At 42.0% G+C, this 26,397-nt stretch overlaps 1 protein-coding gene across 1 annotated transcript in view; it reads left to right on the top strand.

Moving 5' to 3' along the window:
* The window catches only part of adgrv1 (adhesion G protein-coupled receptor V1), a 97,625-nt gene that overhangs the window by 22,098 nt on the left and 49,130 nt on the right, over positions 1–26,397 (top strand). Inside the window, exons 15-64 of the mRNA XM_079346526.1 lie at positions 99–279; positions 849–1,012; positions 1,101–1,224; positions 1,364–1,624; positions 2,595–2,721; positions 3,142–3,365; positions 3,550–4,284; positions 6,142–6,515; positions 7,183–7,362; positions 7,795–7,975; positions 8,119–8,312; positions 8,403–8,532; positions 8,843–8,923; positions 9,480–9,619; positions 10,070–10,435; positions 10,521–10,764; positions 10,859–11,074; positions 11,182–11,397; positions 11,529–11,773; positions 11,886–12,067; positions 12,154–12,652; positions 12,767–13,076; positions 13,247–13,456; positions 14,019–14,149; positions 14,338–14,437; positions 14,586–14,765; positions 14,879–15,042; positions 15,810–15,897; positions 17,229–17,307; positions 17,408–17,546; positions 17,795–17,936; positions 18,340–18,605; positions 18,767–18,942; positions 19,077–19,204; positions 19,307–19,488; positions 19,592–19,738; positions 19,826–19,906; positions 20,026–20,290; positions 21,947–22,069; positions 22,196–22,418; positions 22,548–22,752; positions 22,899–23,045; positions 23,203–23,458; positions 23,835–24,037; positions 24,623–24,799; positions 24,953–25,135; positions 25,219–25,398; positions 25,634–25,798; positions 25,963–26,083; positions 26,203–26,326. Of these exons, the coding sequence (XP_079202652.1) occupies positions 99–279; positions 849–1,012; positions 1,101–1,224; positions 1,364–1,624; positions 2,595–2,721; positions 3,142–3,365; positions 3,550–4,284; positions 6,142–6,515; positions 7,183–7,362; positions 7,795–7,975; positions 8,119–8,312; positions 8,403–8,532; positions 8,843–8,923; positions 9,480–9,619; positions 10,070–10,435; positions 10,521–10,764; positions 10,859–11,074; positions 11,182–11,397; positions 11,529–11,773; positions 11,886–12,067; positions 12,154–12,652; positions 12,767–13,076; positions 13,247–13,456; positions 14,019–14,149; positions 14,338–14,437; positions 14,586–14,765; positions 14,879–15,042; positions 15,810–15,897; positions 17,229–17,307; positions 17,408–17,546; positions 17,795–17,936; positions 18,340–18,605; positions 18,767–18,942; positions 19,077–19,204; positions 19,307–19,488; positions 19,592–19,738; positions 19,826–19,906; positions 20,026–20,290; positions 21,947–22,069; positions 22,196–22,418; positions 22,548–22,752; positions 22,899–23,045; positions 23,203–23,458; positions 23,835–24,037; positions 24,623–24,799; positions 24,953–25,135; positions 25,219–25,398; positions 25,634–25,798; positions 25,963–26,083; positions 26,203–26,326 (9,959 nt within the window). The remainder of the gene's footprint in view (positions 1–98; positions 280–848; positions 1,013–1,100; positions 1,225–1,363; positions 1,625–2,594; positions 2,722–3,141; positions 3,366–3,549; positions 4,285–6,141; positions 6,516–7,182; positions 7,363–7,794; positions 7,976–8,118; positions 8,313–8,402; positions 8,533–8,842; positions 8,924–9,479; positions 9,620–10,069; positions 10,436–10,520; positions 10,765–10,858; positions 11,075–11,181; positions 11,398–11,528; positions 11,774–11,885; positions 12,068–12,153; positions 12,653–12,766; positions 13,077–13,246; positions 13,457–14,018; positions 14,150–14,337; positions 14,438–14,585; positions 14,766–14,878; positions 15,043–15,809; positions 15,898–17,228; positions 17,308–17,407; positions 17,547–17,794; positions 17,937–18,339; positions 18,606–18,766; positions 18,943–19,076; positions 19,205–19,306; positions 19,489–19,591; positions 19,739–19,825; positions 19,907–20,025; positions 20,291–21,946; positions 22,070–22,195; positions 22,419–22,547; positions 22,753–22,898; positions 23,046–23,202; positions 23,459–23,834; positions 24,038–24,622; positions 24,800–24,952; positions 25,136–25,218; positions 25,399–25,633; positions 25,799–25,962; positions 26,084–26,202; positions 26,327–26,397) is intronic.

The raw sequence follows: 26,397 nt of genomic DNA, 5'->3' as shown, positions 1-26,397 counted from the left end.
AGTCTGAAAGCAGAACCGTCTTCATGTTGACAAAGTAACAAATATGCTTGATGTAAAAACGTTGTGTGTTTGGGTTTTATACCTGTGTGTTCGTACAGCTAGAAGAAACGTTCTCGGTGGTACTGAGTAGCCACAGCACTCCTCCCAGTCGCCTTGGCGACCACAGGGAGGTTAACATCACGGTGCGAAAGAACGATGACCCCTTTGGCGTCATTGAGTTCATCCAACCAGGACAGACGGTGGCCATCAATGAGAGCAAAGGGGACGAGATGCACCAGGGTACTTTATCTCAAGTTGTATCTTATTCACACTTTGAATGAACCTAATTAGAACAATCACTGCACATGTGTCCTCAAGCTGGATAAGTATAAAAAAGATGAGTAGATAGAGTAAGTGTTAAAGATGACTTTAATGTGCCAAGCTTTAGAAAAACATGAACAGAATTCCCTGTATAATGATAGTTTAATCAATGCATTCGAATGTACGAAACACAGATGAACTATTGCCTTTGTCAACTTGTATAGTCCCAAAACACATGATGTAATCTGGTCTAGTTTCAAGTACATGGAAAAGCAACAAGCCTTCTCTCAGCTATTTGTGAGTCGCATGTTGCTCTTTACATACATGCATACATGGGAGCAATACAGCCAAACTGTTTGGTGGTAAGCAGGGAAAAAAAAAAAAACATTTTATACTTTACCAAAATGATGCCTTTAGATAACAAATGCATAAATAAATACAAAACAGAACACAAAAGACTAAAGATTAAACGAAAAGTGCACACACAATTGTTGAAGACTTGATGGAAGGTTTTATAATTACCTTTCTCTGTTGTGATTTTCTTCCAGCGGTGTATCCTGTAGTGAGGAACAGAGGTCACTTTGGAGAAGTGTCAGTCTCCTGGGTCTTGGAGCCAGCTCTGTCTGGAGACGTGAGCCCCATCCAGGGAAATATCACCTTCCAAGAGGGGGAGTACCTCAAAAACCTCACTCTCTTCTCTGTTCCAGATGAGGTACGAATAAAATCTCAACTCAAAGGATACACGCGGTCCATTATAAGGTTCAGTCATTGTTTGACTTTTCATTTTCTGTCTGTTGAAGACCCCAGAGGACATGGAGAATTTCACCATCACATTGTTGAATACTACAGGTGGTGCACGGCTGGGAAACAAACTCAGTGCCATTTTACACATTAACAAGAATGATGACTCAATTTACTTTTCTGGTAAGGATGCGTTTTCTGGATGTTGCTCCAAAAGCTCCATTAAAAAAAAACAACCTGTGATAATATCTATGTATATTAAAGCTACAGTCATTCACACCTCTCTCTGGCTCTCTCGCCATCTCTACTTCCACCTATTCAGAACCCGTGGTTGTTCGACTTCAGGAAGGTGGCACAGCCAACTTCAGTGTTGTGAGGGCAGGGAGGGCAGACTTTGTTGCGACGGTAATGTATGGAGTGGACTATGGAAGTGCATCCCCAGGTGACCTGACCTTGCTGAGTAATGACACGCTGCTGGTGTATGACGTGGGTGAATGGATAAAGAACATCTCGGTCGCTGTAGAAGATGACAACATCCCAGAGACTGATGAGCCGTTTTACATTGTTCTCTACAATGCTACCGGTGAGTCTGTGTGTCTGTTTTAATATGTGGGCAGCTCTGCAGTTTTATTATAAGGATGTCCTCTATGAATCAGCATGTAATATTACGGAGCGGCCATATTTTCATATGTGAGATAATAAAAGTGATATGTCCTACAATTGGTCTTGTGCTTTTGGGAGTTACTTTTTCCATTTGCTTCATATAGCAGGCAAACAAACCTTATCTCAAGAAAACACCATCCCCTTCTTTCTCCCCTGTTCACTCCTTCGTCTCGATGTCAGAGGAGTACCCAGGTTATTAAGAATTGTTTGTGGTAATGCTGAAAGCTCATCTAATCCCAGTATTGTGTGTCAGGGATGGGAATAAAAGACCAGCGGGTCCCACCAGGACCTTAATTACCCGACTCCAGACTTTCTCAGACACAAAGACGAGCCACTCTACTGGCCTCTCTGTTTACTGGCTGACACAGAGGAGAGTTGAGTAAGGGTTAGCCTCTGGTTTAATCCGAGGGATTCTCCTTTATAGTGGCCGTGTTAAAAGTTAATAACCCTCATGTTTCAAGTCAATCAAACTCTCACAGGGACAGTGTCCACCTTTACTTCTCCTTTTCAGCGAGGAGCAAACCTTGCGTACATGTCACGGTTGGCTCATCGTGCGGATTAAAGCGGTGCTTGTGATTGGCTGTTTCAGCTTCAGGAGTATTCATCCATCAAAGTATCATCCACGAGTATTTATTAATTTCTTATTTTTCTAAAAATCTCAATGAAAGCCACTTATCGAGACTCTCTCAGGCTAGGATGCTTTTATCCTCCGAAGACATTTGTCATGAATAAGAAACTCTGTCTTCATGTTCCAGGTTGTCATAGTTGTGGTGCAGTTGTTGATGAAACAGCTTGACATGACACAAATGAATTGGCCGGTGCAGTTTTTTGTTGCGTCTATGCATGTGTGAGTGTATCTATATAGTGTAATATCTTTGTTGTTTGCACAGGTGATGCTGTTGTACATGGAGCAGATACAGCTACGGTGGTGATTGAGGCCAATGATGACGCCAACGGGATTTTCTCCCTGGAAGCCACAGAAAAAACGGTCAAAGAGGGCAATACCAATAACTTTTAGTAAGTAACAGGTCTTCGATTTAAGATTTCTTTAGTGCTGAATATTTTGTTTCAAACTATTTTGAATTGGGGTTTTTTTTGTTTTGTTTTTTTTGTTTGTTTTTTTAGGTTTTATTTTGGGGCTTTTTAATTCCTTTTGATTAAAGATAGGACAGAGTCAGAAATCGAGGACCGAGGGAAAGTTACAACAAGTCAGGAGGACAACAGCACAAGGGGCATGAGCACTTACCACTACACCACCAGTGCCCCAGTCGTGAATAGTTTAATATGGGGCTGTTCATTTTTTGAAGAATTGGTTCAAATTATTATTTTTTCAACTTCTATGTGTTGCCAAAAAACACCCAGGCATTATTGTTGTAAAGATATGTTTTCTTTTGTGTTTACTTCCATAAATGATGATCCTTTTCTCGTCTGCTCCAGTGTCCTGCGTGCCAGAGGTCATTTTGGTAACGTTACAGTTTTCTGGCAGCTGTTTTCGAATGACTCAGAGACTCCGCTGGAGGAAAACCAGGAGTTTACCAACATATCTGGCTCCATCACCTTCACTACAGGGGAAGAGACCAAACCTATTGTTCTGGAAGCCATCTCAGATAAGCTTCCTGAATTCAATGAGTTCTTTGTCCTCAGGCTGGTCGACGTCTCAGGTTAGTTCAGAAATAAACGTGTCTTTCACTGTTGTCATTGAGATTGAATTTGCAGTTATATTATATTTCATTCATCTGCCTTTAAATCTTAGTACTGCCATTCTTAAATGAAGGGTGAGGGCTTGATTTCATTTCTTGAGTTTGTCTTGAAAAGCACTCATCTCTTTTAAATCATTTTGTTCAGGAGGTCACCCGGGGGAGGGTGGACAACTTGCAGAGGCTTCCCTCAATGTCTCGGTTGTCATACCTTTCAATGACGACCCCTTTGGTGTCTTTGCCATTGCGGACAGCAACCTGGACCAAGAAGTAGCTGAAGATTTACTCTCGGAGGAGGATATGGCCGATGTCACTTCTTTCACTGTCCTTCGCCAGCAGGGTACTTTTGGTGACGTGCGTGTCGCCTGGGAGATTGTATCTGGACACTTCCCAGAGGGGCTTCCTCTGATGGATGACCTCCTCCTTCTAGCCTCCTTCCCAGATGAGGTTCAGCTCAGGCCTCATGCCAGGCGACACCACTCTGCCACAGACGCATGGTTTTTCTCTGGCCTCCCAGGGGCTTATGGGACTATCTCCCCTGAAGATGGGCCAGCTGCTGTTTCCAACTTCACCTTTTCTGCTTGGCTTGTACCCAGCCCGGACACTGACGGCTTCATATTCAGCAAAGGAACAAGGAATGGGACCGTGCATTATGGAGTGAAGGTCAACACTAATGAGTCTCACGTCACAGTGATGCTGTACTACACAGCTATTGGATCAAACAATACACAAGTGGCTCGAGCCACTGCTGAGAAATTTTTAGAGAATAACGCCTGGTTGCACATGATTATTACCGTTGATGATGGGATTATTGAATTCTTCCTGGATGGGATCCCTATTCCTGGAGGACTGAGGAGCATCAAAGGAGAGGGCGTTGCTGATGGTAAGAAAATTCTCAAAGATTTATGAAGCATAGCAAAGTGACGGAGAAGAGTTTTGGAGCCCATGGTGTCCATTATATTCCTGTTTCATATTGTCGGCCTCCGTCTTAATTTTTAATCTGCCACTTCAAGCATTTCCTAACTGCATTTTTGTTTGGCCGTCACCTTTAGTTTCTGAATGTTAATTTAGTCTATGTACCATTGTTTGTTTTCCCGTGATGCTTTGAAAACTCCAAGTCAGATGTCACAGGGAAATGAAAGCGTTGATAATTGGAAGCCATCATTTTCCAATCTCCAAATGTCAAACACCACATCCATACACAGGCCAAATCATGACGAACTGTAAACAGTAAATACGTGTTTTTGTCCTGTAAGTTGTTGGATGAATCTAATTGGATGACTCTGTGTGACAGGACTGCAGGCTTTTCTAAAGACAAGTCTTCACATTAACGTACACAATGCATGATCACACAAACGCACACACACACACACACGCACACACACACCCAGTCACCTCTCAGTCACTTCTTCATTGTTCAGGTCTGTTGGGACTCTGCGATGCTTCAATGACCATTTAAAATCGGCACTGCAGGATATTGTTGCTGTTGAAGGGAATCAGTCGGCATCTTCTTTTCTTCCTTTTTCCTCTCTAATTAACAGACACAATAGACGCAGTCTGTGTAGGACCAAAACCCCCCAGAGGGCAAATATTCTGATGGCTCCTTGGCAAACTTCACATCACAGTCGATGTATACATAATCATCAATCATGTCTGCTGCTAGTAACTCAAACCCACAGAGCAACTGCTTTGTGTCAGGGTTTTGTACTTGCTCACTGTGGCAGATTTTCAGTGTTGTCCCTCTTTATCTCTGGTGTCTTATAAACCCATGATGGTTTGGCACTCTGTGTGCATGACACGTTAATAAAACACAATCAATCAATCAAAAATGTGCCAGTAGAGGAAGCATTCTGCTCAAGAGCTGTAAGTACGGATGTAACAGTAGCTTGTGAGACACTTCAGTCCACGTACAGTACAGGACAACACAAATCAGTAGAAAATGATTCTGATTCAGCTTTTTAAACAGCGAAAGGACACTGTCTGTCTTTGACTATTCTTGTTTGAGGTACCCACATCTGTAGCTGAAAAAAAGCGAACAGGCATGATGTCAACAAGCGAGGAGGATGTCAGTGGATGATGCACAGACTCTACCTGATGCAGTTTGTCGACCCTTTTAGCATGTTCCTTTATAATCCATATAAGATTGCTTTCTGCTATCAATAAACTAGCTCGCTCTCTCTCTCTCTCTTCCTGGTGTACTTGTCCCAATTAGTGTGTCCACAGAGAAAGAGAGATGTAAGAAAACGTTACAGAAAGAGCTTGTGCCTCTTCATAGGGTGCAAATACATAGAGATCGTTTTGTTGTGGTTCTGAGTTGTTTTTCATTTACTCTTGTAACTTTGCGATTCTAGTCAAAGTCTCTACACGTCCTTTAACATGTTTGACAAAACTAAAAGCATCCCAAGTAAAATGTTAATATGTCAACGGTCTCATCTAAAACTTAAAACTTGGTTAATTATGCCCTTACAAAAAGCATGTATCTCTAGCTGTAAGTATCAGCATAATAAATAATGAATGAGAAATGAATGGTCATCTTCATGTAGATTATTGTTTCCTTGATGTTTCCTTTTTTAAATGTAAGGTCGGTCACATCATAACTTAGGATTTGTGCTTGGGGTCATGAAAGTGATTTGTTTCATTTGTGTATGGAGCCATTCACTACTACTGAACTACTCATACAGAAATTATTTTGGAACATTAGCCTGTACATTCAAAATATGTCACTTTTTCCCCCCCCCAGGACCTGCGTCTGTGTATATTGGTTCAGATCCTGAGGGCGAACAACGCTACACAGGCCTTCTCCAGGATGTCCGCTTGTACAGGACGAAGCTGAACCGCAGCCATATCCACGAGCTTCACACCCAGCCTGCTAAAACAGACCTGCGTAGCATTTCAGGTTACCTGCGCTACCGGCAGGAGGAGAGGCAGAAGTCATTTGTGGTGGAGACCCGGGATGATAGCGAGGAGGAGGGAGAGGAGGTGTTCTATCTGCAGTTGGTAGCAGTTCATGGTGGAGCTCGCCTACCTCTCCCCAGACCCACTGCTATACTTCGCGTCATGAAAAGTGACAATGCCAATGGGCTTTTTGGCTTCACTGGTGCCTGTATACCTGATGTAAGTGCAAAGTATTTAGCCAGCAATTTGTTTACAACCATTTTAGCTGCTATTCACATCATTATAAACTGAACAACACACAAGACAGACTTTTAAATAGAGATTTGAATAACTCTTCTGAGAAGACTGAATCTGCATAGAGACGAATGAAATGTAAACCTACTGGTTTGTCAGTCTCTGTCCTGCTACATATTTTATCAGTCTTCATGCCTGGCTGCAAAGAGAGCATGCTCTCCGTTTTTAGTTTGATTAGATTCACGGGCTCACATGTTGGCCCCTCTCAGGTAGAGCGACAGCTGGTGAGGCTGCGGCAGGTCTGCCTGTCAGGGCATTCCTGAAGAATGAAAGTAGAGCAGGAGTTCCAGCACTGGAAATGGAGATCTTGTTCCATCAGCACAACAGGTGGCAGGCCCGGCGATGGCATTCCATCAGAAGCAGAGGATCTTCTTTATGTCCTTGATCCTTTGGGGACATAGAGCTGTAGTGGCATGTAGGCTATCAGGTGCTTCCTCTGCAAATCCTATTAACACTGTGCTATAATCGAAAAGACTATCTTATTTGAACATTGCAAACTGCTTAACTACTGTACGATAAATGCAGCAGTCATCAGTTCCTCCGTTAGTGCAGAATGAATCATCAATATAACTCCCTTGCTTTGTCCTTATAGACCACTGAGGAAGGCTCCACCATCTCTTGTGTGATCGAGCGTTTGCGGGGGTCGCTGGACCATGTTTTTGTCAACTACAGTGTTACCCAACTGGATGCCTTGGACAGTGAGACCATTGCCCGTCTGGATTTTGTGAATGCCACTGGTGCTGTTCTTTTCACGCCTGGACAACGCTCTGAGGTGTGTGCCCTGTGTATATTAGGAGTGACTCAACAGTTGGACCTGTATTTGTCATAGAGCAGTTTGAGAAAACCAAGTTTATCCTGAGGTCACACAGAGTGCACTCGCTCTGTGGATAAACATGTGATGTACCTTGTCTGAACTGGGTTGTTTTTTTGTTTGTTTTTTACAGGGAATCAAATAAATACTGTATGTAGTTTAACAACAGCACTATACACAAAACCAAGATGCAATGTTCAAGATAACCAGCCCCCCCTAGTGGTTGTTTAGTTTGTGAATGTATTCAGACGTCAACAGGTGTCTGCTGATCATTAAGATTTAAATACATGCTCGTTGAACACAGTTCAGACTCAATGATAACATTTTACAAAAAAAAGAGCAACATTAGCTTACTTACTTATTATTACATGTACATCATTATCTGTCCTTTAGGTGTTGAACCTGGTAGTGTTGGATGATAACCTTCCAGAGCTGGCAGAGTCCTTTCAGATCACTCTGGTGTCAGCAGAGTCTGGTGACGGGAAGCCAGGTTCCACCCCAACCAGCGGAGCGAGCATCGATCCAAACAACGCTGTCAACATTGTCACTGTCACAGCGAGTGATCACCCTTATGGTATTTATTTACACATCGAAATTAAGCACTATTTCTCCTTGGTTATAACAAATACATCAGATTATTTTGTGACAGTCTTCTTCCCCCTCCTTTTTTATAACTTACCCTTACTTTTTGTCTTCACTGAAACACACTTTATGCAGGCCTGCTGCAGTTTCAGCCCAGCCCTCCAGGAGAAGGACTTATCTCTCCTGTTTTCGAACCTGTTCACTTAACTGTAAATGAAGAAGATGGACAAGTCCGCTTGTTGGTGGCCAGGGCCCAGGGCCTTTTAGGAAGGATCATGGTAGGATACAGGACAACCCCCTTCACAGCATCCAGCCCTGAAGACTATGAGGTTAGTTAGTCTTTAAGCTTACTGATCCATCCATCCATGTAAGTACTTGAAGAATACATCTGTGAGTTCCTCCTTCTCTGTGTCTTGCAGGACTCAGACGGCATTCTGGACTTTCTTCCAGGGGAAAGATTAAAGTTCATCACCGTGACCATCGTTGATAATCCTGTCCCCGAGCTGGACAAGATTTTTAGAGTGGAGCTCTACAATGCTGATGGAGGAGGTAAGTTACAGGACCCCACATTCTTGATGGTGAAACTCAAGCAGTTGTTTTATTAGTCGATTTATTATTGTGTCCGAGAATTACCTTTAGCAATAGTATTTTATTAAATGTAGTACCTTTACCATAACCTTTGTTTGTAGCTGAATTGACCCTGTGTTTTGCCCTGCTTTGTTTTTGTGTGTGCTGTGCTTCTGTGTTCTCTCGTGCCATCCTACACACGCAACTGCCTTCCTACCCTCCTTCCTATTTGCCCTTTGACATCTGCTCCTCTGGTGTGACACTTGTTTGATCCTCCTGTGTGATCCATAAGTGGGTCAGTATCTGCATAGTGAATCAAGTGGTAGTGGTGAGAGTGACTCTGACTTCCTCCTTCCATCCTACTACCACCATGGTAAGCATCCCCTTCCTTAACTTCCTAAACAGCTTTTTGTTTGTGTTCCTTTCCCCTCAAGCCCACATCTCTCTCACTCCTGATAGCTGAATATTAGTCATTTTATGGATCAACGAACCTGCTGCTTTCAAAGTGGCCTTTGTTTACATTAGATAATAATGTAATCAGATAAAGATTGTACACATCTCTAGGTGTTTGCATGCACATGCACATTTAATTAACTGTGTGTGGTGCTTAAATTGTACTCCATTTGTTAGAAAACGCAAGGAGAGTAATGTGGGAAAAGCAAATCTTTTACCAGCAGTGACATTAAATCCAAATGTTTTACTTTTAGTTTGGGCTGCTGTCACGACTTCTGAAATAACCTACTTTCTGGATGAAGCTGCTTTTTCTTTCATTCTGCCCTTGGTATCCCTTTGTCTGTAAATAAAAGAAAACTGTCTTTATGTTTCTGTTCTCTCAGGATTGGGTCACTTTATTTTGCTTTAAAGCTAACACGACAAAAATGGAGCCAATATGTATTACTAAGAGGAAAAATCTTGTATTTTGTGTGTAGCCAGCTTGGGAGTTGCGTCTCACATCACAGTGACCATTGCTGCTTCTGATGATGCCCATGGAGTGTTTCAGTTCAGTCCTGGATCCCTCTCTGTCAATGGGACAGAACCAGAAGAAGGACACAGCTCTGTGCTGCTTCAGGTCAGTGTCATACACAGTTGAATATTACTAAGACAATAAAAGTGTGTCAGCATTTAATTATTTTCACAACATGCTGAGAAAAATAAGGCCCTGTGTCCAACTCGCGTTTTACTCGTTTCCAAATGTATTTTTTTCCCATATTTTTGCCGCCTACAGATCATGTCTTGTACCAATATCCTCTTTGTTCCAAATCTGCTTGGGTAAAAACAATCTGAAATAAAAAAAAACTTACACCAAAAAGTAACACTGCTGTGTTGGTGGTACAGCAGCTGTTGTCTACAGACTGTTGTCGTAGAGACAGGATGGTCGTGCAGCACTTAAATGCTCGCATAACGCCTTTCTCTCTGATAGATATGCTAGGTGGACATAGAGCCTAAGTCTTATTTAAAGTTTCACAGGTCATGACTGTTGTAGCATCATGCTGTGTTTGCCTCTTTGTTTCTCTCCTAGGTGGATCGGTCCTTCGGTGACCTCTCCAATGTAACTGTGTACTGGGAGGCTGATCCCAGCTCTGAGGGGGAGCTCCTCAGTAGGTTTGGGAACATCACCTTTGGAGTAAGACAGACTTCAGCAAACATCATCATTGATGTGGCTCAAGATGAGATCCCTGAGCTGGACAAAAGTTTCACTGTGTCATTGGTTAATGTCTCCCACGGTCGCCTGGGACCTCAGATATCTGCTACTCTGACTGTTCTCGCCAGTGATGACCCCTATGGGGTTTTTGTATTCGCTAACGAAACAAGGTCTGTCCGACTTCCTGAAGCTGATTCATCTGTGTCCCTCAACATCCTGCGACAGAGAGGCCTGATGGGTCAGGTGTGTCCAGCTGTAGAAGTTTCGACCATTACGATTCTGTTACTTTGTCTTTCAATAAATAACCCAATGGATGTTTTGTTTTAAGGTGAATGTGACATATGGGACACTAAATGAGGCACAGCCAGAACCATTCAGGACCTCTGGAGTGGGCCGAGCCACTGAGGGGCAGGATTTTGTCCCCCTCCTGGATTCTGTTGTGTTCTTGGCCAATCAGAGTGAAGCAAACATCCGACTTCAAGTGCTCGATGATGAGGATCCAGAGAGAGACGAGTCCATTTTTGTGAAGTTGATCAGTGTTGAGCTTATCAAAGGAGAGCAGGAAAGATCCAGTAAGATACTGAAACTCCCAACGTAAACGCAAAGTTTAAGATACAAACACTTCCAATTCTGAAGTGTGAAACATCTTCCTATCATCCCTTTCAGTTTCCAATTCCCCTTCTGTCGGCCCTCTGACTGACACTGTTGCCCAGGTGATAGTGGAGGCGAGCGACGATGCGTTTGGAGTCCTTCAACTATCGGCTTCTGCTGTCAGTGTTGCAGAGCACTACGTTGGACCCATCATTAATGTCACACGTGTTGGAGGGATTTTTGCAGACGTGTCTGTCAAGTTCAGAGCAGTGCCTTTGACCGCCAAAGTCAGTAAGTCTTGGCCCAGGAAGTATAAGTTTAAAAATATCTCTCTAACATTGTGTGTGATGGACAGGACATATCTTCATGTACATCACTGTCTTCTTGAAATCCTACAGGTGAGGACTACAGTGTAGCCTCCACTGATGTTGTCCTCCTCGAGGGAGAGTCCAGTAAATCTGTTCCCGTCTATGTCATCAATGATATGGTCCCTGAGTTGGAGGAGACCTTTCTTATCGAGCTCATCAACCAAACCACAGGTGGAGCTCTTCTGGGGGAGCTCACCCGTGCCATCATCACTATTCTGCCTTCTGACGACCCATTCGGTGCCTTTGGTTAGTAAACATCATCCAGGATATGTTTCATTTTATTTTAGATTATTCAACTAATTGTATCCATATCATTTATAAATAAATAGAGTCATAAATAATATAGCTCATTGTTTCTCTTGATGTTTCCTTTATAGTCTTCCAAGCTATTCCAGTCACCATAGAGGAACCTGCAGCTAACTCCATCGAGGTCAAGTTGCCAATTGTGCGTAATGCTGGTACTATTGGCACAGTGGTAGTCCAATGGCAAGCTACTGTAAACGGTAAACTAGCAAATGGGGACATCAGACCCACATCGGGGGAGGTTAGATTTGCTCCTGGAGAGACCATGAAGACGCTGCAAGTAGAGATTTTACCTGACGATGTACCTGAAATCACAGAGGTAACAAACAAACTTTACATGCTTGTGTGGATTATCTTAAATAATATATATCCTGTGAAATATTCTGATCACTTTGGAATAAGTGTTCATTAAACATTTTTGTCCTCTCTAGATAATTAAGGTGGAGCTTACTGGTGCCAGTAATGGGGGAAACCTTGGAGCGGATACATCGGTCAACATCATAGTGCCTGCCAATGACAACCCATATGGGACTGTGTTCTTTGAACAATCTGTTTATCGAGTTCAAGAGCCCCTGGGGGGAGTCTATAGAGCTAATATTACTGTCCGCAGGAGGTACTTTTTTTTGTCTTCCTTTGGGCACATTTATTTTGTTATCGTAGGCTATAACTGAATCACTTCTTCTGTCACCTTTATTTCAGTGGGGGACACTTTGGTCGCTTGGAGATCGTGTACAGCACCTCTGAGATTGACGTTGTTGGTTTGGCTCAGAAAGATAACCAGAACCTTCTGATGTACTATGATCGCCCAAAACCAGGCGTTCCCTCACTCCCTCTCCATAGCACAGTTAATATAACTGGTCAGACAGACCCCCTGGCAGTGTGTGCTGCTGCTTGTCTGAGAGAGCGTGCCTGCCAGGCCTTCTCACTGTCATCAGACATGGCGTCACCATCTTGCACCTGGGTGACTTCAGGGGCCGACCAACTGACACCTAACTCCCAGGTTATAACTTATGTAAAAAACTCCACTTCTGTTGCAGTTCTGTTCAGCACCCAGGCTGAAGCAGGGAGTGATTTTTCTCCTGTGACAGCTCAAAGTGCCTTCATGGATGATGGGTCAGGAGTCACTAACCTCTCAGTCCCAATCTTGACCGATACATTTCCTGAAATGGACGAGAGCTTCAACATACAGATCTTACAGGTAAAGCACAGTCATACAAATATATATGCCTGTTATTCGTATGAAATGCATTTTTCAACAGGGTTTTATTAATCAGAAAATGTTCACTTAAACATAATTATGTGTTGTTTGAAGGTAGAGCTGATAAATCTGACTGTGGCACCAAAGAACCTGCCCTCGATTGGCCTGCCAGACAAAGCGGTGGTAACTATAGGCATGAATGGAGATGCATTTGGGGTGTTTTTGATATACAGCCTCAGTCCCAGCGCCGTGAACGACGGGCTCTATCTGGAGGTTCGTGAAGAGCCTCTGGTTGTGGTGCCTCTGGTCATAGAGAGGAGAGGAGGGAATCTTGGCACTGTTACTGTAGAGTGGAGGTTTGTTGGAGGAAAAGCCACACCAGATGCTGACTTCACTGGGACTGGAGGGACTCTAGTCTTTGATGGTATGAGGATCACTGACTGATTTAACTTTCACATGTTGTTGTTAATGAAGCCATGTGAAATAGTTTGTCAAAATGTGCTACTGTCATGATTGTTTCTAAGTGTTTCAACAAGATAAGTTAGGATTAGCACGTGCCCTTAACAATGTCCTTTATTCTCCCTGCTTCTTCAGGTGACCTAAAAAAGACGATAGAGATTGTTATCAGAGATGATATTGAGCCAGAGGACAACGAGAGCCTCATGATTGGTCTCGTTAATACAGAAGGAGGAAGTCGAATCCTACCCAGCTCTGACACCGTTACCATAGTGATACTTGCTAATGATAACGTGGCTGGGACAGTTGGATTCCATCCCTCCTCACGATCTGTGATCGCCAGAGAAGGTTGGTTGCCAAGCAAGATGTATTTGGATATTTGATCGATAGTATGTACGTCAACATCCCTAGACTTCTTCCATTCTACATTCTTGTTCACTTTCCTTCTCTAGATATGTTTGTATTTATGTTTGAGTGCAAGCCAAAGGGATATACATTCCGAGAAAGGTAGCGTGCACAAACTGGTGGGCCCAGAGGTTGTCAGTCATTATATTGAAATTAAATCTTCATGGTGGAAATCTCCCTGAGTAATATTCAAACATTTAGGGAACATGAGTTGCTTCTGAAGGCATATTAAACATAAAGAGCGACACTTAGATTTAATGTCCATTAATACATTAATCTCTCGAACATTATTTACTTTAGAATAGCAGGTCTCCACTTATAATTGATAGCTTTTGATGGATGTAGTGTAAGTCTTACTGCATAAATGATTTTTGATTTTTGAATTTTGTTTGTTATCAATTCCTGACTAGGGTAAAATAAGACTCGATACAATTTAAAACATTTTTTTTTTTTTTACATTATAGTCACCATATTGTTTGAATGCATTCTGTTTTTTCTACTACAGGTGAGATGCTATCCCTATTTGTGATGAGAACTGCTCCAGGTCTAGGTAATGTCACTGTGGACTGGACTGTACAAGGGCCTCATGTAGTCCGGACGTTCACCCAAACATCAGGGACACTTCTCTTCACTGAGGTAAAAAACAGAAAGAGATTAATTCACCTGTTTTTGACGATAATAATCCTTAGACAACATCATTAAGATGCAGACTTTGACACGCATCAGCATGTTGTTATTGTTGATCTCTTTGCGGCCGGTTTAAGCTTTCAATACACAACTTACTACATGAACTGAACAGCTGTTATCTGCTGTGTCTCCTACAGGGTGAACTGAATGACACCATTGTCCTACAACTTCTCGATGATGCCACACCAGAAGATAAGGATGAATACAAAGTGTCCTTGTCCAATATACAAACTTTTGGTAATGATAGTAGTGTCTGATCTTAATATCTAAACATAGACTCTTTATGGTTGGTCATTAAGCCTGAAATCATTGTAAAGAATAAACACCCTTAAATAACCAAGATAGAATTCTTACACGTTATCATGACTCTGGTTTGCAAACACAGGTGTTGTGGAGACTGGCCATGCTGCTCTTGATTCTCAGGGCAGTGAGGCGGTGATATCTGTGGACACCAGCGATGAACCTTATGGGCTACTGACAATTGCCCCATCGTCCCTCAAGGTGACCACAGAGGAACAGGACCGGACCGTTAACATTTACGTCAATAGAGAGTTTGGAGCCTCAGGTCAGTGGTAAAAAAAAAAAAAGAACTTAAAGAATGGATTTTCTTTGAGTTTATTCGTCTTCATTTTTAGTGCAAAGCAATAACTGACATCATACCACAACATATTTGTACAGGAGCAGTGAACATCACCTTTGAGGTTATAAAAGGTTCTCTACAAGATCTGTCCCAGATAGAGGGTGCTCTCGCCGACCCAGGACAAGACTTCATCGCTGGTACTGGTTCTGTAATCCTTCAGGATGGACAGACTACTGTTGCTATCCCTGTCACCATACTAGAGGTAAAGACTGTATCTTAATTCAATTGTTTCAGTCGTCTCTCCATTAAACCTCAAAGGCTTACATGAACATTCAGGAAAGTAATTCAAAATCATAATTACATCATTTAAACTTTTTTTTTTAATCCTTGTCATTACATAAGGTGTCTTTGGACTTGCAGTGTTAAAGGTAGAATCAGTAGGCCTGGCAATCTTTTTTGCAGCTCTTAAACACAACATTCAAACTGGGCTGTCCAAGTCAAAGCTAGTAGAAGCACATGTCCACTGCAGGACTTAGCATATATGTTTACTGCTTGTAACTACACTGCATGCTACCTGAGAATATTGCATTTGCTGTCATGGAAAATCTGCTGATTTAGCAAGCTAGCCCAAGCTAACCGACAGTGTTTGGCACCAGCCTGTCCAATAGAAAGCAGACCAACTCCACGTCCTTAGGTGAAAGCCAACATGAGGTTCAATCTCATTTTAGCTTTATTTGTCTTGACATGATTATATTTTCTCTTCTTCCGCTTCCGTCCTTTTTGCCAGTTTTGAATCACGTCCAATCGCTGAATTGTATCCAATCCCAAACTCACCTGTGTGATGTCATTGACTGGTAGAAACACACCAGCTCACTCATCCTGAGCCAACCGAAACAAAACATGAACATGCAGACATAGTCAACATTAGTTCTTACATTACTTCTCCCACTTCGAACCAAGCTCTGCGTCCTTACAGCTTATTTAGTTTGAATGTATGATTAAAAGCTTTTCATTTCCACTTTCATAAAGGATGACACACCAGAGCTGCAGGAGTTCTTCTTGGTCAACATAACATCAGCTGTTCTCATCACAACACTTTCCACTGTTCCACAACTAGGTATGGAGAAGTTAAGCAGATTGAAAATGATCCTTATCAATGTTGTTATTGAATTTTCAATCATTAACCACCATAGACAGTTGTTAAAAAACAAAGAAACATGTTTGTAATTTTTTTTTCTGTTAATTGTGTCCTTTAATTAAATCACTTTCTTCTATTTGCCCTGTTTGATGAGTAGAGGTTGTGTTTTGCACATTGCCAGGTAAAATTGCAAAGTCATGGACAGGTGACAAAATAAAGGAAAAACGTGCTTGACGAGACAATGCTCAAAACTCTCAGTGAAGACATCGGTTGGCTCAGTGACACTGAGGGGGTTGTTTTGTTTTTAGGGCTTCTTGTCCACTTAGAGGAAAGAGTCCCTTCAAATTGATACATCCTACCATGAGATATGTCCATACTAATGAGAGTGATTTCTGAGGTGATTATGTCCCAAAGCACGCAAGGGATCACCCAAAAAACCAATGAGGGAATATCGTTAGGAAGGTTTTGTTCCATCCTTCCATCCCTCAAATCCTTATTGAAGCTGCTTTGATGGACCACCACCTTGCTAAGCCACATTATTTGAGGTTTTCCCTTTAATTTGTCACTGTCTGTATGTTTACATGCTTTAGCTGAAAACCATGGAGTTTGATATACAATGTTCCTGTGTGGTATATTAAACTACATCCATTTAGTTGACTGCCATTATGCACCATGAAAGAGCTTGTTAGTTACTGCTTTTACATAATCTTGAATTTTGCTCTGGATCAATAGAGTATCTATCTATCGAATCCAATGATGAGTAGACAGAACATTACGGGCAGATCAGCACGCGGAGACTCCAAGAATACTATCCACCGTCTACGCAGAGTCACAGTAAACACAAGGCCGCTCTTTTGGCAGCGGTCATTATGTGGCTTGGCTGGGAGAGATTGATGCCTTCCATGATTAAGGAAGCCTGAGGATTTGTTGGGAGCCGAGTAGCACTGTGTGGTGAGGAGAGAGAGAGCCAAACTAAACCTGGAGCTGGCCTCCCGGTGTCTCGGCCGTGGAGTCAATGGGAGAAGACTATTCAGAGGGTCATAAATCAGTCCATCCAAAAGACTTGGCTGCTCAGCCTGCCCAGCCACTTACAGAAGACGCTTCTTAGCTGTAATCTTTCGCTCAAATGTGCCATGACTGTTTTTAGATTGCCGACAGTTTCCTCTTGCGTTTCTTGCTGTTGATGCTTGCACTCTAGATGGAACCCTAAAGCCACAGCTGATGCTAATACTTTTAATTCTATTATTGATGCCAATTGACAGTCTAAAGGATAAAACATGTTTCCTTTTTGTGTGTTGTCCGTTCCCCAGACACTCAGGGTTTGGTGGCTGAGGTTAGCATTGCTGCCAATGATGGGATAAGAGGAGTCATTGAATGGACGAGTACCATGTAAGAAACGCCCAGACAAATATACTTTAAATATGCTTTGTTTGTTTATGTTGAGTAGGATAGATGTACATTTGTCATCCAAATATGTTCTGCTCTCCAGGTTTGAAGTGAATGAGACAATAGGGGCCCTTAATCTCGTGGCCTACAGGAGCAAGGGGGCGTATGGAAATGTCTCTCTTTTCTTCTACGCTCAGAATCTGGAAGCTCAACAAGGACTGGATTACAATACGAGTGAAATGGTCAGTATTATACAGAGGCACGAACATTGCACACAAAAAAAAACTGTCACAGGTAACTAGACCTGCTTTAGATTCATGTCATGGAAAAGGGCTCTTTAGTTCTGGATAAGAACTGTGATGAGAATTAAAATGTTGTCAAGTATCTAAATAAAGTCGAGCTCTCATTACCTCAAAGTGAACTCATTCGCTTTGAGTTTTAACAGACATGTTGCAGTTTGCACTTTATACACCCTCCTCTCTTCTCCCAGGTTCTGCATTTTGTCGATGGTGAAAGGTATAAGTTTGTAGAAGTGCAGATCATCGATGACGTTGTTCCAGAGGGAGCTGAGAGATTCCAGCTCATCTTGTCCGAGCCTTCGCTGGGGCTTGAGCTGGGCGCCAATACAACAGGTAGATAGGATGACAGTGATACATAGGAATGATTTGCATATTTCTTGTGCTTTTCACCCTCAGAACTCAGTATAGAGTCTAAGAAAATGAACAGTGTTTGATTGAAGAGGTCCGATAAGAGGTGACAACAACAACCTTGTTGTGTACCTTTTACTGTTTATATGGCAGAACTCTTTAAAGTGGAACTTGGAAAGATATTTTACATTTATACCAGATTGTGTATGAAACAATCAATCTCTGGTCATTCAGGTCAAAGAAACTGAAAAACTTTTTTTTTCTGAAAACAACTTTGTATCATATACAGTAATTATTAAACGACTGCTGTCTTTTAAGAATCATCCACTGTATGTTGTACATTGCTGTGAAATTATTTTCAAGCTTGCGTCTTTCTGTTTTCTTTCAGCAACAGTGAATATCCTTGCCAGTGATGATGGACATGGTGTCATTTCTTTTAACACCAGCGAGCATTTCTTACTGAGGGAGCCCACCTCGGTGTCTGGTCTGAGTGAGAGTGTGGCCCCTCTGTACATAGTTCGAAACCCAGAGGAAGGCACGTTCGGCTCCGTAACGGTTCAGTTCACCATCACTGATGCCAACGGCAGTCTGGCGGAGGGGGATTTGACTCCAGCACAAGGGTTTGTGGTACTGGAGGATGGAGTCAGGTTTAAGGTGAGGTAGAGAACATTTCATGAGAAATCACGTTTACTAACGAGATATCATTTTCTTCTCTGTAGTACACAAAGACTTAACATGTTTCAACAGATTAGTTTGTGTATTACACGGCATATACAGATACATTGTTTAACATAGACTTGTCTGTGTTGTTTCAGATGTTGGAGATCTGGGCAATACTTGATGCTGAACCTGAAGTGAATGAAACCTTCACTGTGACCCTGACTAACCCAACAGGAGGTGCACGCCTCGGTGACCAACTCCAAACTCAAATCACTGTCCTGGAGAATTTGGCTCCCTCTGGCTTGTTCCGCATCGGACCGACTATCAACAGGTTCCAGTCTTTGATCTGTCACACATTTTTAACACTCGCATGTCATATTTCTAACAGTGAAAATGTGATCCAATGCACAAATACACACAACAAGACACATGCTAAAATAGTCTTTATCTCTGTTTCCTATTCAGAACTAACACAGAAGTGATTGCTGATGAAGGGGGCAGAACAGTCTTCCTCACTGTGTCTCGCAGTAATGGTCTGGAGTCATTTGTTAGTGTGGAATGGGAAAGCCTGTCTGACACAGCTATGGCCTCTGGTAAGACTGATGATTGATAACCCATATATGTTCTGTTTACCACTTTCATTCCAACAGCAGTATCCCTATGTTTCTTTTGCCTTTGTCCCATTACTTTTCTAGAGGGCCCCCTCTCAGTGATTGGTGTGTACCAGAGCTTTGAGGACAACCCCACATCCGCTTGGTGCTCACTTCCTGGAGGGTCTTCCTCCCTGGCTATGAGGCTGGATAGGAGGCCTATGGTTGGATCCTCCCACACCTTGGCTACTCTTTATAGGTGGCAGGGTGTGTTTGTGCCAGTAGAGGTAGGCTAACAGCAGTGTTGTTTTCCAACCAGTACATAATGTTCCTACTGTATACGTACAGTATGCATGATACACAATGTGCAATTTCTATTGGTCATTACAGTCGGTTCGGATCCAGGAGCCAAGCTCTTGTGTTGGGTTTGCAGTGAATGGATCTACCTACATTGGCATCACTCACAGTGGCCCTCCATTTTCCCCCGCTACCAACCTTAGCATTTTCAAAGTGCATATGGACCTTAATGTCACATTGGTAAGTTTAAACCCTGCCATGCAACATCATTCAAAGACCTTGACTCTTATAGTCTTCAAATAATTTTAGACAATATGATTTGTTTAGGAACAAACTTTAGGTGTCGAAGCTCTGGATGTGAAGCACTTCTCAACTGAAGGAAGAGATTACCTAATCGCATCAAGCCAGGTGAGGCTGATTTACAGATCTTACATTCAATTGAACCTTTTAAACATCATGGATGAATTTCAAACTTTACAGCATAAGAATAACACCTTTTTGGTTATTTTGTTTGTTCCTTGCTACAGATTTTTGTTTGGACAGGAGGCTCCTTCGCCCTCCTACAAACTCTTGACTTTGAAAAGAACATCCTCAGTATTTCTCCGTTCAGTCGCGCAGCTGTTCCTTACCTACTGGTGTGCGTAGACGGACAAAATGTCAGCTGCCTCCTACTTCAATGGACCAATGGGAGATTTCAGAATCAACAGCCTCTCCAACTCACTGGCAGAGCCATTCAGGCAGATACAGTCAGCACAAGAGCAGAGGACACACTCCTATTGGTTCTTATTGAAGGTGACTGTTCTTGTTTTGGTGTCACTTAACATTAATAAAGGCTGTTAAATTGATTTACTCTCCCAAAATAGTAACATCTCAGCCAGCCTTCAATATTTACATAGAGGATGAAAATATATATTGGTGGTATGCGTCTTTAAAAATATGTTACTTTTTTTTTTAATCATTATTTTAATTTAACCTTTATTCGAGTCAAAGTCCCATTGAGTTTAAGACCTCTTTTTCAAGGGAGTCCTTCAGAAACCATTACATTAATATAAAATATAAAATAAATATATCTTATGTTATTTTAAGTTTAGTGAATGTACTCTCTTTCATTACCAATGTGTTTTATGTGTGCATGTCTTTGTGCACAGTAAGGAGGGCGCAGGAGACTTGTTGGTCTCTGTGATAGAGTGGAAAAAAAATTAAAATGAAAAAAATAAGATAAAAGAAGACTTGGAACTATGAGTGATTTTTAAATACCGTAAATTCCGGACTATTGAACGCACCTGGATATAAGCCGCACCGGCTAAAAATAGGTAAAACAATTTATTTGTACATATATAAGCCGCACTTGATTATAAGCCGCAGGTGTCCACGTTATAACAAGAGCTATTTACACAGAAAGACGTGACACAAAGACATTTTTTTAACTTTTAATGAAATACGTACTACTGGTAAATATGAAGCCTACTGTAAATCCTTTATCAAACAGTGTCTGTAACGCGGCTGATGAAAAAGATTACCGTAATATATTTCACAGGGAAAAAGTCCATCCATTTACTGCCTCAGAATGACTTCATTACTCACTTCCTCAGTCTCTGTTGTCGCTGTCAGTGTCAACTTTACGTGCAGCAGCTCTATTTCCTTCTTTGACAGCCAGTTCGATCGCCTTTAACTTGAAAGCTGCATCATATGTATTTCTCCGTGTGTTTTCCATGATGAGGGTGCATGCATAAAGCGCAAAATGACTGATATTAAGATCCGATGTGACGAAGTCAAATGTTTTTGCGGCACAAGCTCATTGTCCCGCAAGAAAAATCCATAAATAAGCCGCATCGTTTTAAAAGCCGCAGTGTTAAAAACCGCGACAAAAAGTAGCGGCTTATAGTCCAAAATTTACGGTAAGTGAAATCATCTTTCAAGCTAAAGATAGTATGCTAAGAGTATGTTTATGCTTTACTATGATGTTAACCTGTTACAGTACCTGTGGTTGTACTCTCAGTGCAGGTTCTTTTGGATTTTGCTGCTGTCAGTTGTTTAGCAGAGCATAAATAAACCAATGATACCCTAGACGGCACTCAGAAACTATGTGCCTGTTAGAGACAGAACAGGCTTGTTCCGTTGCGCCTCCTAAGATGACAAAACTAACAATGTAGGCCTGATTCTATATTTTTACAACGCTCTGTATATTTTGATGAGACATAATCCCTCTGAGTCTGCAAAAGTGGTGAGTTTTCTTGGTTCAGACTTGTTGTGGGTTTACGGGAAAGGCCTTAGTGTGGAGCAGAGGAGAACCACGGAGGGAGGCAGAGGTTGTAATTTGTAAGTCTTGGGTGTGTCAGTAGGAACAGTCCTCGTTTTACATAAACATGTTATTCCAGCATTAAAAATGAGAAACTATGTATGCATGTTTAGTGTGTGGTTGTTTATATGTGTGTTTCCTTTTTTCAGGGCCTTCTCCGACATGTGAGGTGTTCCATTGGGGTTCAGGACAGTCTTCCCCTCAGCTTCATCAGTCCATTCCTCACCCAGGCCTCACCTCTATTCACCCTTTCACTGCTCCATCTGGGATCAGTAAGCAAACAGGCCTTCTTTTTTTCTTTTTCTTTTCAAAGATATATATACCGGTATATATATATATTTTTAAGTTACACTTTACAAATTGACCTGACGTGGATTCAATCTTTTTCTTCCTCATAGCGTATGTCCTGCTCGCTGGAAGAAACGGCTCATCGCTCTATTCGTGGAGGTCTGATGTCAACCTGCTCGCCATGATCCTGAGGGCCCCTCCAGCATTGAGCTTCTTATCTTTCGTGGTCCCGTCCCTCAACAGCACCAAAACCTTCTTAGCGTCTTCTGAGGAGAAACGCTCCACTGTTTATGAATTTACTTCTGTCTCCAATATGTCTGATTTCATCCCCAGGTACCAATATTATCTTTTAAAGTCTCAAACACGATTATCAGTAAATTCTGTTCAAAAAAATGCAACACATCAAGAAAGTTCTAAATGCAAGTTTGTTTTTGTGTGTTTTGTTTTTCTCTTCCCATTCAGTTTTGGGGAGTTGCACTTTGCGCCAGGGGACAGTGAGCTGGAGATAGCGGTGAACATTATAGATGATGACATCCCTGAGGAGCAAGAGCACTTCCAAGTCACCCTGAAGAATCCAAAGGGTGGGGCTGAGATTGGATTTGGCGGTCAGGTGACTGTCATAGTCCCATCCAATGATGATGCCCATGGAGTCATCGGCTTTGCTCAGGTAGGGATTAAACCTTTGGAAATAAACCTTTTAAGCAGTCCTCATTTAACAGTCTTTGTATGAAATCTTAACAGTACTCAAGGATATTTAGATCTCATTACATCGATCATTTGATATAGAGATACATTTGTTTTCATTCTTTGCAGAATTCTCTCTCTGTGGAGGTAGAAGAGTTGGAGCAAAATAATCAGATGTCTCTCACAGTGGAGAGGAAAAGAGGAACTTTTGGCAGACTGACCGTTCACTGGTCTGCCACTGGCAGTCTGGCCGACATTTACCCCACATCGGGAGTGGTGAGTAAGCCTGGCCCTTCTGTCATACTTTAGACAAACTCCTTTATGTGCCGACAACATCTTTATTAATTTAGGTTTTACCAAAAAAAAGAATCTAGGAACTCAATTTAAAATCACTAAATTCTTCATTCAAGTTCGAATGTATTTTATGTTGTAGGTAACATTTTCAGAAGGCCAGTCAGAGGCCTTTATCTCACTGACTGTGCTGGCAGATGGCGCCCCAGAGCTGAGAGAGGTCGTAACCATCACCCTCATGGATGTCACCACTGTGGGGCTGCAGGACCTAACACAGGCTGCAGTCATCGACAAGCAGAGAGCTCAAGCTCTGATCACCATCCTACCAAATGGTTCTCCCTACGGGGTGTTTGGATGGCATCTGGACTCACAGTTTACACTCGCACAAGAACCACAGAGTGAGGACTTCTGTTTCATGAAATGAATCAATCAGTGATGATTTGTCTTTAGGAGTGTTTTCACAGTTGAACATTGTTATCGTCCTGGTTGCTAAATATAAATCTATAAGGTTTGACAGTGATATTACTTTGAAATTTACAGTAAAGGAAGTTTTACAGATTTAAAGTAAATCTGGATTTCCTTCATCTGTTTATTGAAGGTTAGGCAAAAATATCAGGGAAGCTTGTTTATAAAAGTATGATACCTCACGTTTTTCCTTACCTATATTTATGGTATTGCTTTTAATTCAGGCTGTTGTAAAATATCTTCCACATGAAATGATGGAAGTATTTGTCATAACACTACCTTTGTGATCTCCCTTTTCCCTCCCTGCAGGGACTCCAGTCAATGTGACCCTCTCTATAGTGAGGCAGCAGGGCTCTAAGGGTGAGGTGGCAGTCCACTACAAGAGTGGGCCGGCACTGCATCAGCCCCCCTCCAACCAAGCAAGTGCAGGAGAGGACTACACCCCCAAAGACAACACCATCATCATGATAGATGGGGCTACTGTGGCTCTTGTTACTGTCACAATCCTGCCGGTATGGAGGTTGTTCAGTTAAAGTGAAGTTTATTTAATCTGTAGGATTAGCTTGATGTTAGATGACAAACAAACATGTGAAGTAACACTCTTCCAAACGAGTAAAAGCATAAAGATTTTTTGTATTACATAAATGTTTGTCTTCTTACTGGTCATCTCACTCCCACACTGACACTCATTCAGCTTGGACACCCAAACAGCCTCCTGTTTTGTTCTTCAAGATAAAAAACACAACCTGTAACAGTTCTGTAACTGTCCAAAGACTAGCCTTTACAGGCTGAATGTAGGCGACAGCTAGAGGGGAAAAAAGCCAACACTTACTCCTCTCGTCTCCTCCTCTTCAGTTGCTCCAGAAATAGCTATTCATCTTCGTAAAACTATCACACATCATCTAGGAATCTGTGGCTTTGCAGATTGATTTGTTTTCATTTTAATCTTTCAGTAATGCCACTAATGAAAATGATTCCTCACCTAATTGCAGTGACACACTTGTAATATTAAATTATGAATGTGCTTGTCAGATTGAGGGAGACGTTTCTTATAACCCTAATTCATTGTTTTATTTTGTATGTGCATTTTTTTTTAGGATGACATCCCGGAGTTAGCAGAGAGTTTCGTGGTAAATATCACCAGAGTGGAGCTGATTGGTGGGACAGTGGGTGCGGGGCAGCCAAGTCTCAAGAGGCCTGGTATGGAAGTAGCCGAGGTCATTATCCAGGAGAACGACGACCCTCGAGGGATTCTCCAGTTTAATGTTTCTGAGGTGAGCACAGGGTCATTTCTGTGATTAGGATTTCAGTATTAACTTGATTCAGTTTGTTGGATTTCTTCAGAGTTTCATCAGTAACTAATAGCTTAATATAATATATATTTTTTTTTATCCTCTGTGAAACATTCATCTAACATCTTTGTCCAGGATATCACTGGAGTCGTGCTGGCATACGAGATACCACCACCAGACAACCTCCTCCATCTGTCAGTTGTGCGACTGGCTGGATCAGCTGGGCGACTGGTCATCTACTGGGAGGCTCAGCCAATCACTGCTGATCTGAATGATTTCAGTCCCTCATCAGGGAATATCACATTTCTAGATGGGCAGGTAAATGGAATTTATAAGTTATCTATGTTTTATTGCGAAGGCATTAAGGTTATTAACGAGTGTTCACTCGTGCTTATCTTTAGAAAAAAGCCATGATATCCATCAACATCTTGGATGACAAACTTGTGGAGACTGCAGAGACCTTCAGAGTGGATTTACTGCGAGTGATTGGTGGTGCTCGACTGGGTGAAGTGACCTCTGTAACTATCAACATACCACCAAACGACTCACCTCTGGGACGGTTTGGGTTTCAGGAACTAGAGGTGAGCCTCAATTCCTCATAGTTTTGGACACTTAGTTGATACACAGGAAAGAACACAGAAGATAATGCAAAATTATGATTTTAATTTTACATCTTCCTTTTCATGTACTATAAGAGAGGAAGCAAAATAACATCTTAAATCATTTACATATCTCTGTAAATTTGGAATCATCTAAAACTACCTTTTCAATTAGTACGACTTTTTCAAAAATCATTTTTGATTCAATCACACTCAGGTTATTGTCAGTGAGCCAGAGTTTGAGGGGGATCCTGCTGCCGTGGCAACACTAGCTGTGCTACGTAGTGTGGGAGGTGAAGGTGCAGTGACACTGAGATGGCAGCTGGAGGACCAGGCTGCAGACGACCTCTCACCGCTCAATGGGACTCTTGTTTTCACTGAGGTATTTAGTACATGCCGTGCTGTGACTGTCATATCACAAATCACTTGTTATTGTTTTACTGAATGATCAAGTGAGCCTGTAATAATTACATCTGGCTTTCCAGGCTTGACCTCTTGGCTTAATGTACTGCGGAATATTTTGCTTTGCTTTTTCATCTTTTTCAGACTGACTCAATGAAGACGTTTGTGATAAGAGCCCTGGCTGACAGTATACTTGAAGGAGATGAGCATTTCACTATCAAGCTGTTTCCTGCTGCAAGTGGTGCTGTCATTGATCCCTTAGATGGTCAGTACTTTTGGAGGAAAGGCTCACAGATAGATCAAGATTTTCTTTCATGGATACTTTAATTGTATCCTACTTCCTCATCTGTCTTCTTTAACCTGGTCTGTCATGTTCTACTATAGGAATGGCCTCCATCACTATCCGGGCAGACAAGGCTGCTCTGGGTATTATTGGCATAGCAGAGTCTTCGAGGAACATCCTCATTGGAGAACCTCAGGGAGAGTACGACGGCAGTGCTGTGGTCAGGTGAGAGTTAAAAACCGTTACACTACCCTGTGAAGACAAATAAGATTTAATATGTCAGAACCACGTTTAGT

This window comes from Symphodus melops, assembly GCF_947650265.1.
Source record: "Symphodus melops genome assembly, chromosome: 1".
NCBI lineage: Eukaryota > Metazoa > Chordata > Actinopteri > Labriformes > Labridae > Symphodus > Symphodus melops.
The sequence above is the reverse complement of the archived record's forward strand: the minus strand, read 5'-3'. Positions and strand labels throughout refer to the sequence as shown.